The following is a 16,638-nucleotide window of genomic DNA, read 5'->3' as shown; positions in this document are numbered from 1 at the left end:
AGGGCAGAGTCCGAGGAAAGACTAGCAAGCCCAGAGGAAGCCAGCGTCCCGGGGACGCCAGGGTGCAAGGCTAGGCAGGGGAAGGAGACTGAGGGCCGGCCACCAGCAGTGGGACCGCAGGGCCCGCAGGAGGGCCATCTCTCCCAGGGAGAGGGAGCAGCCCGGGAGCACTCCGGTCACAGAGCACAAGAGCGAGCGTGTCCACGGACCCAGCCATGGCACAGAGGTGGAGTCGCAGGGGTGCTGGAGATGTCGGGAGGACACGGGGCCTCACATGGAATCTCTGAGGAACCACCCAGTCGACTTTCTGAAGCTGGGCTGTAAAGAGGAGTGTGACGGGGCTGTGAGTACAGTTAGGGGGACCAGAGCTTAGGGTTCAGTGCCTGATGTCCTAGCCACCCCTCCCCGACCCTCAGGAGGTCATAAGTAATTTGTGTCTTAGGATAGTTGAAATTTAGAAGATGGTAGGAAGTATTAAGTGATAATCATAGGCGAGGCACAGGTGTTATAGGCACGCAAATGACTGAAACTGTTTGCAAGGAGTTAACACATTTAGGATGTGCATGTGTGTGCATATGTACATACGTATGTGCAAGTGTGTGCACACGTGTGTGCACGTGTGCAGGGCCTGCTGTATCCTTCATTTGTGAACTGGGGATTGGTTAACTGCACAAGAGCTTGGTGCAGCAGGGCCCATGTGAGGTAATTCATACATGTCTCAGGGGAAGGAGAGAGGCCCCCAAGGGGAAGCAATAGCCAGGCTGGTCTGCAGAGGCTAGGGGCCAAGCACAGAGCACAGCTGATTACTGGGTATTGTTCCCTTGAGGAGAAAATGGAGAGATTTTATTGAAAAACATTCTGCGATCTGACCCTTGGAATTCTGAACCTTTCAGTCACTGCTCTATAAAAAACTTAAATGATGAGAAGTCTGGGAATGTGAAAGGAATCTCCTCACATCTTTGTTTAAAAATTTCTCCAAAACAGGGAAATAAAAAACAGATACAGAAATACATCTATTACGTTCGTGTACTGAAGAGTTACAAGAGAGATTAAAAGGACCCGAAAACAACCCCCGAGCGGAGCAGGCGCGGACCCGCCGGGAGTGAGGCGGTGGCGGGGGGCAGCGAGGACACGGGCATGGCTCCGTGGGAGCTGCAAGGGGACCCCAGTCACTGAACAAATCTTCACGAGCAGGCACCACACACCATGCTGGAGTCCAGACAAGGGAGACATAGAACCCGGGAGGCAAGAGCCTCTGTTTGTGAACTTGCAAATTCGTGATGAACTTTGGTGGTGGCATGTCTCACCTGAACCGATAAGGATCTTGTTATCACTCCTAATCTAATATTCACCTATTTCTCTGCAGGGATCTCTACCGGGAATATAACATAATATGTGGTATGTGCACTGTTACCTTCCTAAAGTCCAAAGATACTGAAACTCCCAGTCATCTAGCCCAAGAGTTTTGAAAAGGATGGTAGATCAAAAGTTCCAGAGGCTGTTGAGTTCAAAAGTTCCAGAGGTCTGTTCACGTGGAGTCAGGAACCCGGCTTACACAGAAGGTGCATTTCATCACCCACCTTGGATAACTGACCACTACCCACAACCTCACGGATTTGGCTTTAAGAAGCTCAACCAACATAAAGGCAGGTGCTGGAACCACATGTACAGCCTTCTCCCTTGTAGATAATTATCTTATAAATAAAATACACGTAATTCCCACAGGTTTAATCTAAAACGCCATGCCTCCTCTCCACTGGCCGTGTCACCTCTGCAGGGTGGATGGCTGGTGTCCTGATATTTAAGTAGAGGCCTGAGGACAAAAGTACACATGAGGGAGGATTACCGTCTAAGCAAAGGGAAGGACCTGGGGGAGGATGTGGGAAGTCTGGGCCACAGGAGGCCCAGTGTGCTGGAAGCAGCTGGAGGGGCCGCAGGGGGCGGGTGCCGGACTCAGTGCTGCCCGCTCTGTGGATTTTACCGCGAGTGAGCAGGAAGATGCCGCAAAAATTTTAAGCAAGTTACTGACAGGCTCTGACTTAAACTGTAAAAGGATATATTTGGGATGTGAACTGTAATCCAGTTTGGACACAGAAAAACATGGGTACACAAGAGTCCTGGCATTACAGGAAAAAGATCAATTATGGTCAGCTGTAAGCAGAAGGCTCGTATGTCTATAATGATGGTGATTTCAGGAATTAAATACCTGCAGTCACATAAAATATTACTGATTTAATGATTCTGGCTCTTAGCTTAGAATTTTGGCATCACTGTATCGTTACCCCTAATATGAAAAATAACAATAAAAACCAAAGGTATTAAAGAGTAAACAATGTTATCACCATCTAATAAAAGCATCACACAACAAAAATGACAGATGATCACAACAATTAGTTGAAAGAACGAAGGTAACAACCTGCAGGCAGGTCACCGGTACAGCCACACTCGCCTCGAAGACCCGATGTCTAATATGAACAGAACCATTTCCACATCACGCTACATCGACATAACGATGTTAGTAGGTTGCTTGGCTTTATGTATTCTACAGTACTTCATACAAAGAAACAAATATTTGATCAATCAAAAAGTTTATTTCATTCAACAAGCAATAGTTAGTTCTAAAATATATGTTATGAAGTGATTTAAGTGACTTTCATTTGATGTCAAAGCGATAATACTGGAACTGTCAGTCATCTTTCTCCAGTTTAAACTGTCAGTCATCTTTCTCCAGTTTAATGTTCTTTGTTAAATTATTATAATAATCTTACTCCCATACGTTTTCCTTGTATCTTTCACCTTTTTGGCATCAGTAACTGGGTCTTCCATAGAAGTGACCAAACATCTTAAGTAAATTTTTTGATGAAGGTTGCAAGGTCATTGCATAAAACTGTCACTCACAGTCTATTATTTCTATGAAGTAAAGAAATATCATAGGAAGCAAGTGTACGTTACTGAGATGATCACACATTATGAGGTGTAATTAATTATTCTCTGGAATTTAAGAATATCTTTAACCATTTTAAGTACTAATAACCCCAGGCTACCAAAAAGTGGGTAAGCTAATAAAAATTTAAATCAACCCCTCAGTAAACATGAAAAAAAAAAAGGGAATAAACAGAAAAGCATCTTCAGCCTGTATTGAGAAAAGGAAATCCATATTTACCCCTCTGGATGCATCTGGAGACTTCAGTAACTTCAAACCACCCACCTGTCGGGGGCAGGCAGTCCTTCCAGTCGAAGTAGCCTGCGTAAATTCCAGGTTCTAAGGAGCCAACGATGGGGTCTGCCTTCAATTCAATGTAGTTTTCAAAGAGTCTTTGGTCCAACTCTTTCAGTGAGGCCATGCTAACCTATAAACACAAAGAAGAGTAATTATGAGCTGTCTGCTTGAGGGTGAAGAAAAAAGTAAAACAATGTAAATAAATACTTCAGTAGATTTTAACAGTTTTTACCAACTTCTTACAAAAAGGCAAGATTTTTATTTTACTTTCAGTAATAAAGACCACTCTAGTGCAGCTGTGTAACAAGATAAGAATTAGTCCTCTGTATAGACCAGGGGCCGTCTTCACAAGAAGGTCAGCCCACATGAACTAGTTCTTGCTGGAAGAGCGGGTCAGTGTCAGCCCCGTGCGTCCATGCCTGGTCTCACCACCACCCAGGGGCCAAGGACTTGCAGAGGGGGTGGGCTGAGCCCTCAACATGGGAGGAGTGAGAATCTGGGGAGTGCAGGGTCGGGGCTGGCACTAGACTGTACTAGAGGTTGTAGACCATACAATACAGCATGAAAAGATACCAGGAAAAAAGAGCACAACTGTCCTTTCAATGCATACTATAAAGCTATCATAGTATACGTGTAATTATAGTAATAATGAACACAATGTAATACTCAGTAAGAGACAGATCATCTCCCTGAAGATAACAGTTAAAACTACAAAGCCTCTGGGAAAAAGAAATTCAGGACATTGGAGCAGGTAAAGGTTTTGACAGGATATGAAAGACACTAAACGTTTTTAAAAGTAGATAAACCTCATCAAAATTTAAAATTTCTACTCAAAGAATATATATCTGACAAAGATATACACAGATTTCTAACATCACTAATAGAAAGGTAAACAACCCAATTAACAAATGAACAAGTGAAAGGAACAGGCACTTCTAAAGACGGTACCTGAATATGAACAGCTAAATGCATAAGAAAGATGCTTAACATCGCTGTTTATCAGGGAACGCCAACAAAAGCCAGGAGACGGGCTAAAATAAAACAGAATGTGAAGTGGTAGTGAGCAAGTGGGGCACCTGGACACTCACACGTTGCTGGCTGAGTGTAAAGGATATCCCCACTTGGGAATACTCAGAGGTTCTATCAACTTATTCCATGACCAGCAATTCCACTTCTAGGTATATGTGTAAAGTAAGAGAGTACAGATGTCCACAGAAAGGCTTTTACAGCAGTGCCCACAGCAACTTTATTCATAAAGACCTAAAACTGGAAACAACCCAAAGCCCATTACCAAGAATGAGTAAGCAAAATATGTTACCTAAACTCTGCAATAGAAGAAACAGATTAGTAACAGACACACCATTTGGCTGAATCTCAGAAATGATTAGGTCTGAGCAAAAGCAGCCAGACACGGGAGGCTACAAACTGTACGGCTCCACTTCACATGAGGTTCAAGAAAAGGAGAAACTAACCTGTGCAGACGGAAGTCAGACAGCGGTGAGAGGGGTGCCCATGCAGCTGCCCCACTGCATGGGACTTGGCACAAGGAGAACATTTTATATTTTGATCTGGGTGGTGGGTACTGTGCAAAAAGTCACCAATCTAATACACTAAAGATTTATATGTTTTACTGTATATAAGGTATATCTCAATTTAAGAAAAAAGGTTGAAAATAAATGTATGTACAGATAGGTACCAGACAAATGAAACAATGAGAATCAACGATACTCACCTCATAAATTTTTTTGTGAAGATTAGAAATGATAATTTATGAGCCTTGTGTAGCACATCTAAAATACATAATAAACGCTAGCAGCTATGATTATCATTTTTCAAATGCCCTGTTCATACCATCTGAGAAGCACAGATGTCAGCTGAGTTCACCTGACCCTATTATGCAAGGATGGGGTCTATCACGAACCCACCACCTGAGAGTGATGGATGAAAGTTACGTGAAAAGAAACTCTGTTAGGAAGGAAACCACAGTCCAGTAGGGCAGACAGACAAGAAAACATACGAAAGACAATGTTCACGGAATGTGGCTGATAAGGAAGCAGAGAGAGCAAGAGTGACCAGGGCACTGCTAAGGGGCTGAAAAGCTTCTCAGGGAAGGTGGGGCCTGACGGCTTCCAGGCCAGCCGTCTCTAATGGAAAAGGGGAAAAAAGGGTGCTAATTCAACAGTTATGTAATTAGAAATAGGTTTTCTCACACAGGTTTGAGCTGTGCAGGTCCACGGATATGTGGATTTTTTTCGGTAGTAAATACTACCGTACTGTACGAACCCACAGACGGGGAGGGTGGATACGGAGGGCTGACTCTAAATTACATGACTGGGTGGAGGGTCAGCACCCTAACCCCAGTGCATACGTAGTTCAAGGCCAACTGTAGTTCAACAACCAGTAATAACATGGAGAAATACAGAGCGTGTCAGGAGGCAGCATTTTAGAGGCTTGTGATGATCTACCAGCTCTCTCTTCGGCAGCAACGTGCAGGTCAAGGTGCTCTGATGTCACACGTGGTCACGGGGGGCACGTCCAGGAACAAAACGCAGATGGCAGATGCCCTGCTTCCCCGGTGTCTACACAAGGGTCTGTAGCTCACTCAAATAGTTAACGAAATGTAAAATCATCTCATTGTTGTGATTTAATGTTTCCAACTTAAATTTTCTGGTTTACTATTTTAAAAACTTTTTGGAAGGAATACTTCTAAAACAAATAAGTTTCTGAGAAAGAAAAAAACAGTAGGAAAAAGCCCTGTTATTTTCATTTCAAAGATGACAGAAAGAGTGCATTTAACTGAGCCAGCTCTACAGAAATAAACTCGTCAAACTATAATCAGAATCTCTATGCAAGTGAATCTGGATTACTACTTTCAGTCAAATTAATATATTTTTAATTCTTTACAAACAGATGGCTGGACAGTGAACTGACATTCCTTCATGTTACTGAACCATAACTTGTCAAATGTGGACAAAATAAATGCCAAGTAAATAGTTAATTTTAAAAAATAAACCTTTAATCCCTAGTAGAGGTGGCACTATTAAATCAAAAGAGCAAACTGTGATAAAGCAGGACATCCTGTCACTCTGACACAGAAGGACCACCTAGGACTTGCTGCCAGGAGCCACTTCTCCTCATCTTCCTTCTGCCGTGGTTCTAACCTGTGACTGATTATGATCTATATATTCCCCAACTGTTGGTTTTCTGTGAATATTTTATAATCAAGTTAACCAGCTCACATCCCATTAATCAGGCTTCACCTGACTGCAAAAATCCCTCTCCATTTACTTGACTATAGCCTGCAACTGACTTGGCCACCTACGCAGAACCATCTGAGGGCCACTGGAAAGCACTTTACCGCCACCATCTCCTACACTGGTATAATGTTTCAAAGTGTACTATTCCAGAGTAAGTTAATTGTTTTCCCTGACTTAGTAACAAAAACCAAAAAGAGTTTCTGGGAATGAAAAACAACTTTAATAAAATGTCAACAGACAGCAAATTTCAGCAAGATTAGACATAACAGAAGCAGCAGTGGATGAGGAGAGAGATCTGAAGAAATATTCCTAACCATTACAGAGTATTTAAAGATGAGGGAAAAAACATGAAAGAAGAAGGTAAGAGACATGGAGAATATAAGGTCTGATATGATCCAACAGGAATTCTTGAAGGGAGAAAAGAGTGAACAGGGGAGAATTTTTTTTTTTTTTTTGCGGTACACGGGCCTCTGATTGTTGTGGCCTCTCCCATTGCGGAGCACAGGCTCCAGACGCGCAGGCTCAGCCCAGCCACTCCACGCCATGTGGGATGTTCCCAGACCGGGGCACGAACCCATGTCCCCTGCATCGGCAGGCAGACTCTCAACCACTGCGCCACCAGGGAAGCCCAAGGGGAGAATTTTTGATGAGTTGATGGCTGAGAATTTTCCAGGACTGCTTAAAAGTATCAATCAGAGTCAAGGCAAAAAGGCAAAAAGGCAAAAAAAAAAAAAAAAGTCATACCAAGAGACACATCATAGTTGAACTACAGAATGCTAGAGGTGAAGAAAATATCTAAAAAGTAGCCAAAGAGAGACTGTACTACATCTTTCTCAGTAATGGACAGATTAAAGACCACACAAACAAACAAAAGGAACAGATATGAACAATTCACACCTTGGGTCTAACAGACGCAAACGGAACCTGGTATTCAAAACCGAAGGACAATCTTTTCAAGCAAGGTAGAATATTTAAGAAAACTCACCATGTATCATCTGCAAAGCAAGTTTCAACAAAGTTAAAAATATGATATTCTGACATCAGAACACTTAAGTCAGAAATCTCTAACAAAGAAAAAACTAACTCCCAATATGGAAACTAGCTGCTCCCTCAATTTGGAAATTTAAAATCACACCTCTACATACTGATGTGTCAAAGGAAAACACACAATTAAAATTGGAACATATAAACTGAACAATCAGAACACCATGTGTTAGCATGCGGCACGCCACTAGAGAGAGGGAAATTCATAGCCTTAAATGTTCATAGGAAAAAGGAGAAAGGTTTGAAATCAGTGAGCTGTGTAGACAAAACAAGTAAGCTCAGCACCCAAGTTACTGCCTCAGAAAACAAGGATGCGAAGAGAGATCAGTGAAGACAGAGGTTGGCTCTTGAAAAGATTCTGGCAAAGCTGATCGAAAAAAAGACTAAAATATTAAGCATGCAACATTAAGTATAAAAGGGGGTCATAACTGTAGATGCAGTTGAGATTGCAAGAATATGGAACTATTATAAAACGATTTTATGCCAATACATTTGAAAATTTAGGCAAAATGGACAAAGTCCAAGAAAAACACAGATGACCCAAATTAACAAGAGGAAACGGAAAGCCTGAATGGTTCTTTAACCATTAAAGAAAATGAACCAGTCATTAAAAACTGTCTCACAAAGAAAATACAGCCCCAGAAAGTTTTACCAGAATTCTTCTAAGTATTCAGATAACGCATACTGTAATTCCAACTCTATATAAACTCTCAGAAGAAGAAAAAAGGAGACACTCTAACTTATTTTACAAATTAGCATAACCTACATGCAGCAACATGGATAAACCTCAAAAACAGTACTGAGTAGAAAGAGGAGTCACAGAAAAATGCACGCCTGTGATCCCACTGATGCTATTTAAAACTCAGAAACAGGTAACAGTAAACAACGTGTTAATCAGGAACCACAAAATGCAGAAGTGACTCTACAAGGGGAGGGAGGTGATGCAAATGTGCACCGAGGGTCCTGATCACGACACTGCATTTCTTCAGCTGCAATTTCTTCTAATTCACATCTACACAAGAGCTATTCCTCTGTAGGGATAAAACATTTCATATAGAAATATTTGAAAAGAACTTAGTCGAGAAAAGAAGCAAACCAACATTCAAGTAGTCACAATGTGAGGTGTCAAATGCGACTCCAGCATCTGAAGGAAGCACCACAAGAAGAGCAGAGGACCTCGCCCGTGCGCGCTTTGGGGGAACAGGACAGGGCCATGCCACAGGAGGCTCTCTGTGGGACGAGACACCTGCATCTGAGACGGGAGTTGCAGGATGGTGCAGAGCGAAGGGACTTAGGGCACAGAGCGTCAGGGAGCGAGGCTCCTGCGAAAGCACAGTGGTCGGCTGATGAAGGGCCGTGCCTGAGCAGGAAGAGCCAACCAGGTGGAGACAGGTTCAGAGGACGCTCATCAGCCGTCCCGAGAGATGGAGGCCAGAACACCCCCAGGGCCCAGCTGGCCGCCTGAGACAAGGACGCACAGAAAGGGGCTGGCATGAAGGCAGAGGGCCATTTTGGTTTGGACACAATGACCTGATATACCAGGGGAACTTCCAGCGAAGACGTCTCGTAGGAAACAGATCCGAAGCCTAGAAACGGCCTGCAGGTTAAAGATCACGGGCACCACTGACAAAGGGACGGAGGGAGTAGACGAGAAGAGACTGAGGAGGGCCCGGAGCGCCCGCATGAGGACGGAAATGGGAAGAGGGGTGGGGTAAAAGACAACTCCAGTGGTTGAATTTTATCTGCCAGCGTTCAAGGTTTTGACTTCGGAACCCACATCCTGCGCCCAAGTGGTGAATCAATGGTTTTACTCACTTATGCCCTGCACATCCCCAACTTTCCAAACAGACTTTGAGCTTCTCTCTCATCTCTGAAACAACATCTATGTGAAAAAACAGCAACACTACGTATAACGGCCAAGACTTGAAAGCATCCAAGTGCCCACTGAAAGATGAATGGAGAAAGATGTGGTCTCTGTATACAATGGAATACTACTCAGCCATAAAAAGAATGAAATTCTGCCATTTGCAGCAACACAGATGGACCTGGAGGGCATTATGCTTAGTGAAATAAGTCAGACAAATACCGGATGATATCACTTATATGTGGAATCTAAAAAAAGACAACAAACTAGTGACTGAAGCAAAAAAGAAACAGACTCACAGATACAGAGAACAAACTAGTGGTTACCAGTGGTAGAGGGGAGGTACAAACTACTGGGTGTAAGATAGCCTCAAGTATATACTGTACAACATGGGGAACAGAGCCAATATTTTGTAATAACTGTAAATGGAGTTTGACTTTTAAAAGTTGTATTAAAAAACAAAGTTTTAACTAGAATAAATAAAAACAGCAGCAAAAAAAGAGAATTATATACAATTAAGCTAAAAATAATCAAATCTGTAAAATATGGTACCCATGGTTCAAGGACTCAAAAACCTTTAAAACTGCTGCTGTGAAGGACCTTCCCTGGACGCATTTGAACAAACACAACAGAGCGCCGTCCTTTCTCCACCTCCACGCTGGAGTGCCTGAAAGAGATTTAGGGGCTTCAAATAAACCCTCAATCAAGCATTTCATGCCAGACTTTAATGGCCATTATGACTACATTCCTGAGTCGGTCAAAAATCTGCAATTATCCAAACTCTAAATTAGATAATTCCTTTTAAAAGACTGGCACAGGTTAAAATATATGTAAAAAAAAATTCCTTGGAATTATGTAATTACAGCTACCGCAATAAAATTACAAGCGAAGGTTTATTAAGCATATAGCTCTGGTTTTCCTTCCTCAAAGGTCTCAAAGAGTTAAGGATTTGTGGTTAACCTGGGGTGCACACTTAGAACGCAAAACTCTGTAAACAGTCAATGAGCATATGAAAAAGTGTTAACCTACCAAGCAGAGAAAGGCATGCAGATGAAAATACCATGAAAGAGTATGTTTACCTATCAAATTAGAAACTGTAATCAGCGATGATGGCCAAATGTGGTGAGACCGGCTTCTGGAAAGCAATCTGGCAAACCCCACCAGGAGTCTTTGGAGTTGTACTCCCAGTTGTAAGAATCCACTGTGAGGAAGTAAGAAATGTGACCAAAGACTATCTTCCCCTCTCAGTAACAACAATGAAAATAACCAGCAGGAAAAAAGTTAAAATAATAAAAATTAGAAAATGGTACATCTGCACTAACAAATATAAAGCCATAAAACTCATCTTTACAAAAATAGTTAATAAAAATGGAAAAGTGCTCACAACAGAAGAGCCGATAGAAAAAGATACATTCAAGGTAAACAGAATTGGGGAAAATGTTTCATATTTTTTTTATAACATATATACACACAGGTATACGGTATATATAAGACACTAAATTATTATATATACTAAAATAAGACAGTGTTCATCTTTGGCGCATTATAGATGATTTAAAAATTTTTTTAGATTTTCAGTATTTCTCTTTTTAAAGAATGATAATTAGGTCTTACTTTTATAATAAAGAAAAAAAATGCGTGACTGGAAAAACACTTTCAAGACTTGGGAAAACTCAAAGGCGCTGGGCCTGCATGTGGAAACACACAGAGTCCTCAAGGGCTGGCACCTGCTGTACGGGCTCCAAACAGCACATCCACTGAAGGCCTACAATGGGGCCTATTTTAAAGGACGTAACTTGTAGGGAAAGAGGAGTTGATACTCTGATCTGATAAATTTAATGTTTATTATTTAATGTTGTTTCATCAAGTCCGAAATGATATACATTAGTCAACCGGCTTCATGTCCTATTCCTTTGGTGTGCTTCCATGGAAACAACTTTGTTCTTTATCTTAATATATGTATGGTGCTTGGCCAGAAAGCATTCTGGATTTAGCACGAGAAAACTTAATTTTGAGTCCTGCTTTGCTCTGCTGTTTACAGGTCAAGGCATTAACCTCTCCGAGCATTTTTCTGCATGAAAAAAATGGAGTTAATAATACTTTCCTTGATTACTTCACAGAGCTATTTTCATCAAATAAAACTGTGTATAAAAATCATTCTAGCTTTAAAGGATGAGTGATGATTAAATTTTAATAAACGCCTAACAAGCGTGATTATGCACGTACTGTTCCTATGTAAAAATTAATTCTACTCTTGAAGATGGAGACTGACACAAAGGGGACTGAAGAGGCTGGCCATTTCTGTGCCGCTCCTGGTAGAGCTCCTAGCGGAGCAAGAAAGCAGAAGGAACTATGCCTGGAGGACCCTTGGCAAAGTCCCCACCTGCAGCCTGAAGGAGACCTGAGAGAGGTGGGGCCCATCTGGTAGAAGCACACCAGGCAGAAGCCCTCGGTGAGCACTTCCCTCTCTGAGAGCAGAGCAGAGCCAGAGAACAGATATCCAATGTTCATGGGACCCACGTGCCCTGGGATTGTTCTAGGATCTGGGCCTCCCGAGCTATCTGTCATTTGAGAAAGGAACCGTGAAAAACAGTGGCAGTTGGCAACTTTTATACCTTAATTCAAGAAATATATTTTACTTGATTGTCATCATGAAATTAATGAATTCGCTCATAAAAAACAGAATCGGCACAAACACTATAAATCTAGTTTACTGTCTATTCCTTTAATACTCAACTGAATGATTTCAAAATATTCAATTCCAAATTCTGAGTGCCCAAAATAGCCCACCCCCGATCCTGCATATCACCTTGTCTCAGAACAATCTGGACAAAGGCTGGGAAGGACATCAAAGCCCATCTGCATGTCAATTTCATTCTTCTTCCTAATGATACAAACTGAACCTAACAGATAATTCCCACTCATAACTTTGTAAAAACCTAAAAATCTCCCTGCTTGTTATATGCAGTTCCTAATCACTTCATATATTTTTAAAATGATAAAAGATTTCTTCAATAATAATGTTAGTGTCATTATTGTTACTGCATAAAAATAAAATGCCCACTTTCTACAAATACTAACTTTCTACTGCAAGAGAGCACCTTGCAGTTCTCAACACAAAAATTTCTGGAAATAAACTCGACATTTGGCCCTAAAGTCTTAAGTCACAACATTTCTCATCAGGATGATTAATCTTTACGAAAAGGCAAGAAAACAAGACACAGCCACCCACTCTGACATTTTCAATCTTTGAAAAAAAAATCCCAATCTAGTTCATGAACTGGAACCATCATTTGTAAAAAGTATGCAATCCATCAAGAGCACTTTTTGATTATAAGATTAACAAGATCACTATCTTTCTTATTCTTTGCACTGAGAAAACTGTACTGACATTAGAAAAGTGGTTCTAGCTTAGTTTTACTTAGAAATCTGATAAACTTTTGTCCAGGAACCAAGCAGCCTTTAATAATAACACGATTACTTCATTTTTTCCTTTTCTGCTTACTTGAAAAGTAGAATCAACGAAGTGTAACACTAAAAACTACTCCATTGATTTATACAGGGCTCATTTTCGTCCACCTTTCTACAGGCAGGACTGAAGAGTGGAGGGTATGTACTTTTCAGGTAAGACAAAGCAACCTAGAGCTGTGCCCGCGTGCAGGAGTGTGTGTGCACGCACGCGTGTGTGCGTGTGCTCTGGCAGGCAAGCAGAAGCAATGCTGTGGCCCCCTGGAGCGGGAGGGAGGAAGAAGAGGTGGCTCTCCAAGCTCAGGGTTTGCTGTCGGCTAGAAGTAAAAGCTTTAACCTAAAAGAAGCCAAATCAGAGATGACTCCTAAAGATCTGGCTTTGAAGCCTTTCTTTCCTTCTCCTCCCTCAGTTTTGGAAAGCTCTAATCTTGAGAGGGCTTTGCTCTAGAGAAAGAGGAGAGCATTACCTCAGTGACTCCAGTGAGCTGTGAGGAGGAGGGCCCGGGCACGGGGAGGAGCGGGGGTGGGGGGCTGAGGAAACAGCTGGGAACGAAGCGGATGACACCACCACTTGTCCATTTAACGCGATCCATTTACCTGTGTTATTTTTTCTATTCCCTGGAAGTTGTGCTTTTCAAAATGTTCTGCGATATTTCGGAAGGTGTGACGTTCTAGGTAGCAGCAGTTACTCAGGACTATTAACAGTCTCTGTTCCTAAAACCAATACAAATTTTTAGAAAAATATTTATAGTAACAAATTGAAAGTCTAACAGATAACATTTATCACTTGTTAAATTTAATTATAATCTCTTGGTGTTTAATATCAATATTCAATGCTTTGTTTTTCTTGGTTCCTTCTTTCCAGTAACAGGGAGAAACACAATACAATTCTATAATTCTACTAATTGCTCACTATGACATAACACACTATAGAGCCAAACAATGTTTGACTCAAATTCCTTTTGAAATTTATCAGCTGTATGGAAAAACAGATTGATGCAACACAGTAAACTAGTAAAACAGGATAGCTGCTTTCTTAGGAAAGGGATTCTACTTTATTGGTTATTCCACTTCATACGTTTTGCACCCCAAAAAAGCTATAAAAATGGATATTTAAAAATAACTACCAAAAAATGGAGAAACTCTCAGAAAATAATTTCTAAATTTCTTATAACTTGGAAGAGAATTGTAATGCCATCCATAGATGGGCTCCTTCAAACACCAGGCCTTCACAGAATTTCTTATGTAGAAGAGTCTCCCTCTTACGGGGACTCTCCCCCGGTCAGCCATGCAGGGCGCCAGTCTACACTCCCCAGGCTTCCCGCTATTTAAGGTGACTTCTTATCAAAATTACCAGACCCCCCAGGCTGATGAATCAATCACCCTCTCAGAGTTCAGAAGAACTGGCTTTCTAAATACAGTTCTAGGAATGGCACCGTCACTGTTCTTGGGGCTGTCTGAGCACTGTCCCTGCTCCCTCAGGCGTGAGGGCTTCTCTGGAACCACTGTGACTAACTTAGGGCCTTGGTTTAGATCCTTGACTAAAAACTAAGGCAGAACTCCTTCCTAGGAGAAGCTCTCACCCATACTTTGATCACTGCTGTGTACTAATCAGGGTAGCTTAGGTTAATGTCAGGAAGGCAGATGGGAATAACCAGGCCCTGGCAGGTGCACAGACCACAGGGCTAGGCTCACTGAGCCTGGATCACCCAAGAATTCCATTCAGCTCCCCCAAAATGTGTAAAACTTTCCATGTCTTTATTTAAAATTTTACTGTTTAGTTCTGGCAGAGTGTGGCCGATTTGCTGCCTTTTGTGGTCATCAACATATATAATTAAAAGGCCCAGGAATTATTACAGTGCTTTCAAAGCAATGAAAGTTTGTCAGTGGCCTGAATGACTCTATGGACAGGAAGTGGCGGCAAAAAAAAGCCTAAAACAAATGTGCTGTGCGTCTACTCCTCGTCCACGTTCTGTGTTCAAACCGCGTGAGGTGGGCACCAGGAGGTAACACGTGAGGCTGGGGGAGGCCCAGACCCCTGCCCACAGCTAACTATCACTGTTATGTGGCCCTTGTAAAGCGTGTGACATAAAGTCACCGTGACGCTTCATCAGCCACTCTGAGCAGTGGCATCCCAAATATCTCAACTGGTCTCTCAGCCCCAGGATCAATCCTTAACTACCCTCCAGGCACCGCCTCCCAGCTGCCCACCCCAGCCTGCCACACCTTCTCTGCCCTCTTCATTAATTAACTCTGGTTGATTTTTACCCTTGTAATCTGAATGGTTCTTCCCCCAGAATGGAAAAACTATTTGAGTGATTTGAAGTCTTACTCTTAGTAAGTGTATTTTTTCCTCAAATATAACCAATCACAGGAAACAAAAGTGGGAAGAAAACCTGACAAATAATCAAATTCTTAAAATTGAATGACTCATCAAAAGCTGACAAACAACTCAGATGAATACACATGTTTGAAAATAACAACTCAGCCTATCCATGGCAGCACCTGCAGACTGAGGACTGCACGGCCTTGTGTACTGTTCTGGCTACCCCACAGCATCTCTGTGATGCGGCCATCAGGCCACCCTCCGTGGCATGCCCGAGGTTCTTCTGTCAGTAAGCAGCAGACCAGCAAGCGAACCAGAAACCTAGCGCTCTTTCTTCCCACAAGGTGCCTCTCTGCTGGATAACAGGACAAGACCCTAAGAAGATCTCAATTACCTGGACCAAATCTAACACGGTATCATCCAATGGGGAAAAACACAGGAACTGAATTTGGTTCCAAATCTGGAACAATTTCAGGAGAGTGAAATGGGACAGAGAAGGTCCAGTGACCAGCAGAAGCAAGTGCGAAGCATGCAGGGCTCTGGGTGACAGAGGAGAGGAGGCGAAGGCATGGCTCTGGGGGAGTCCTGGGCTCAGAGCAAGCCGTGTTTGCTCAAGAAGGGAACATGTGAGCACACGGCAGCTGCTCCAAACACTGGAAAGATAGTCACGTAGAAATTAGGCTTGTCCCAAAAGACCCAGAAGAAACGTGGTTGGCCAGACAGGCAGCAAGGCCTTTCTCCACTGAGAAGGATCCTTCCTCGCATGTCCTCTCCCATTCACAGCGGGAGAACAGTTTGAACTCACCACATCGCCCTCCTCAGCTGCCACTCATCCCTGACCCAGCGCAGGCAGCTGCCCCTCGGCCATCCACACGCCCTCCCACGAGGCCTGGCTTCTGTCTGACCTGGCCTGATGCTCTGTCAGTCTGCGATACCGTTAAATATTCCTTTGCTTAAACGCGCTCTCCCACCTGTCCCTGGATTTCCTTCTCTGATTCTTCCTTCTCAGGGAACTTCCAGGCTCTCTGCCTCAGGCCTTCCCTTAAATACTGGCACCCTCAATATTATTTTTATATAATTGGCCCTCCTCTCCTCCTACTGTTTTCCCTAGTATTCTCATCCACTCCCAGGCCTTACACTGCTGACTCACAAATATGTACCTAGATCTCTCTCCTGGGGTCCAATCACCCACTAGACATCCCACCTGAACATCTCTCATTCAACACATCTGGTCCCAAACTGAATTTTTAATCTTTCTTTAGAAACCATTTCCTTCCTGAATTCTCTTCATGAACAGTACTGTTATCTACCTAGTCACCCAAGTAATTAAACCTACAATAGCTTTTAAAAAAAAATTACTTTGATTAAACCCTATTTTTCCTAATATAACAAATCCTTATTTAGGAATTCAAACTTATAATAACTGTAGAAATTATATATGGCAGGAAATTTAGTTCAC

At 42.4% G+C, this 16,638-nt stretch overlaps 1 protein-coding gene across 2 annotated transcripts in view; it reads right to left on the bottom strand.

The window, feature by feature from the left end:
- Positions 1-16,638, bottom strand: part of EXOC2 (exocyst complex component 2) — a 156,731-nt gene that overhangs the window by 31,587 nt on the left and 108,506 nt on the right. The window contains exons 22-23 of one of the 2 annotated variants that reach the window (XM_082848815.1): positions 13,451-13,567; positions 3,209-3,350 (exon numbers count right to left, since the gene is read on the bottom strand). In XM_082848815.1, the coding sequence (XP_082704941.1) occupies positions 3,209-3,350; positions 13,451-13,567 (259 nt within the window). The remainder of the gene's footprint in view (positions 1-3,208; positions 3,351-13,450; positions 13,568-16,638) is intronic. The other variant, XM_082848816.1, reaches the window with a different exon arrangement.

The sequence above is a fragment of the Leucopleurus acutus genome, assembly GCF_964270905.1.
Source record: "Leucopleurus acutus genome assembly, chromosome: 10".
NCBI classification, from domain to species: Eukaryota; Metazoa; Chordata; class Mammalia; order Artiodactyla; family Delphinidae; genus Leucopleurus; species Leucopleurus acutus.
Note: the sequence above shows the minus strand (reverse complement) of the source record. Positions and strands in the feature narration are given on the sequence as shown.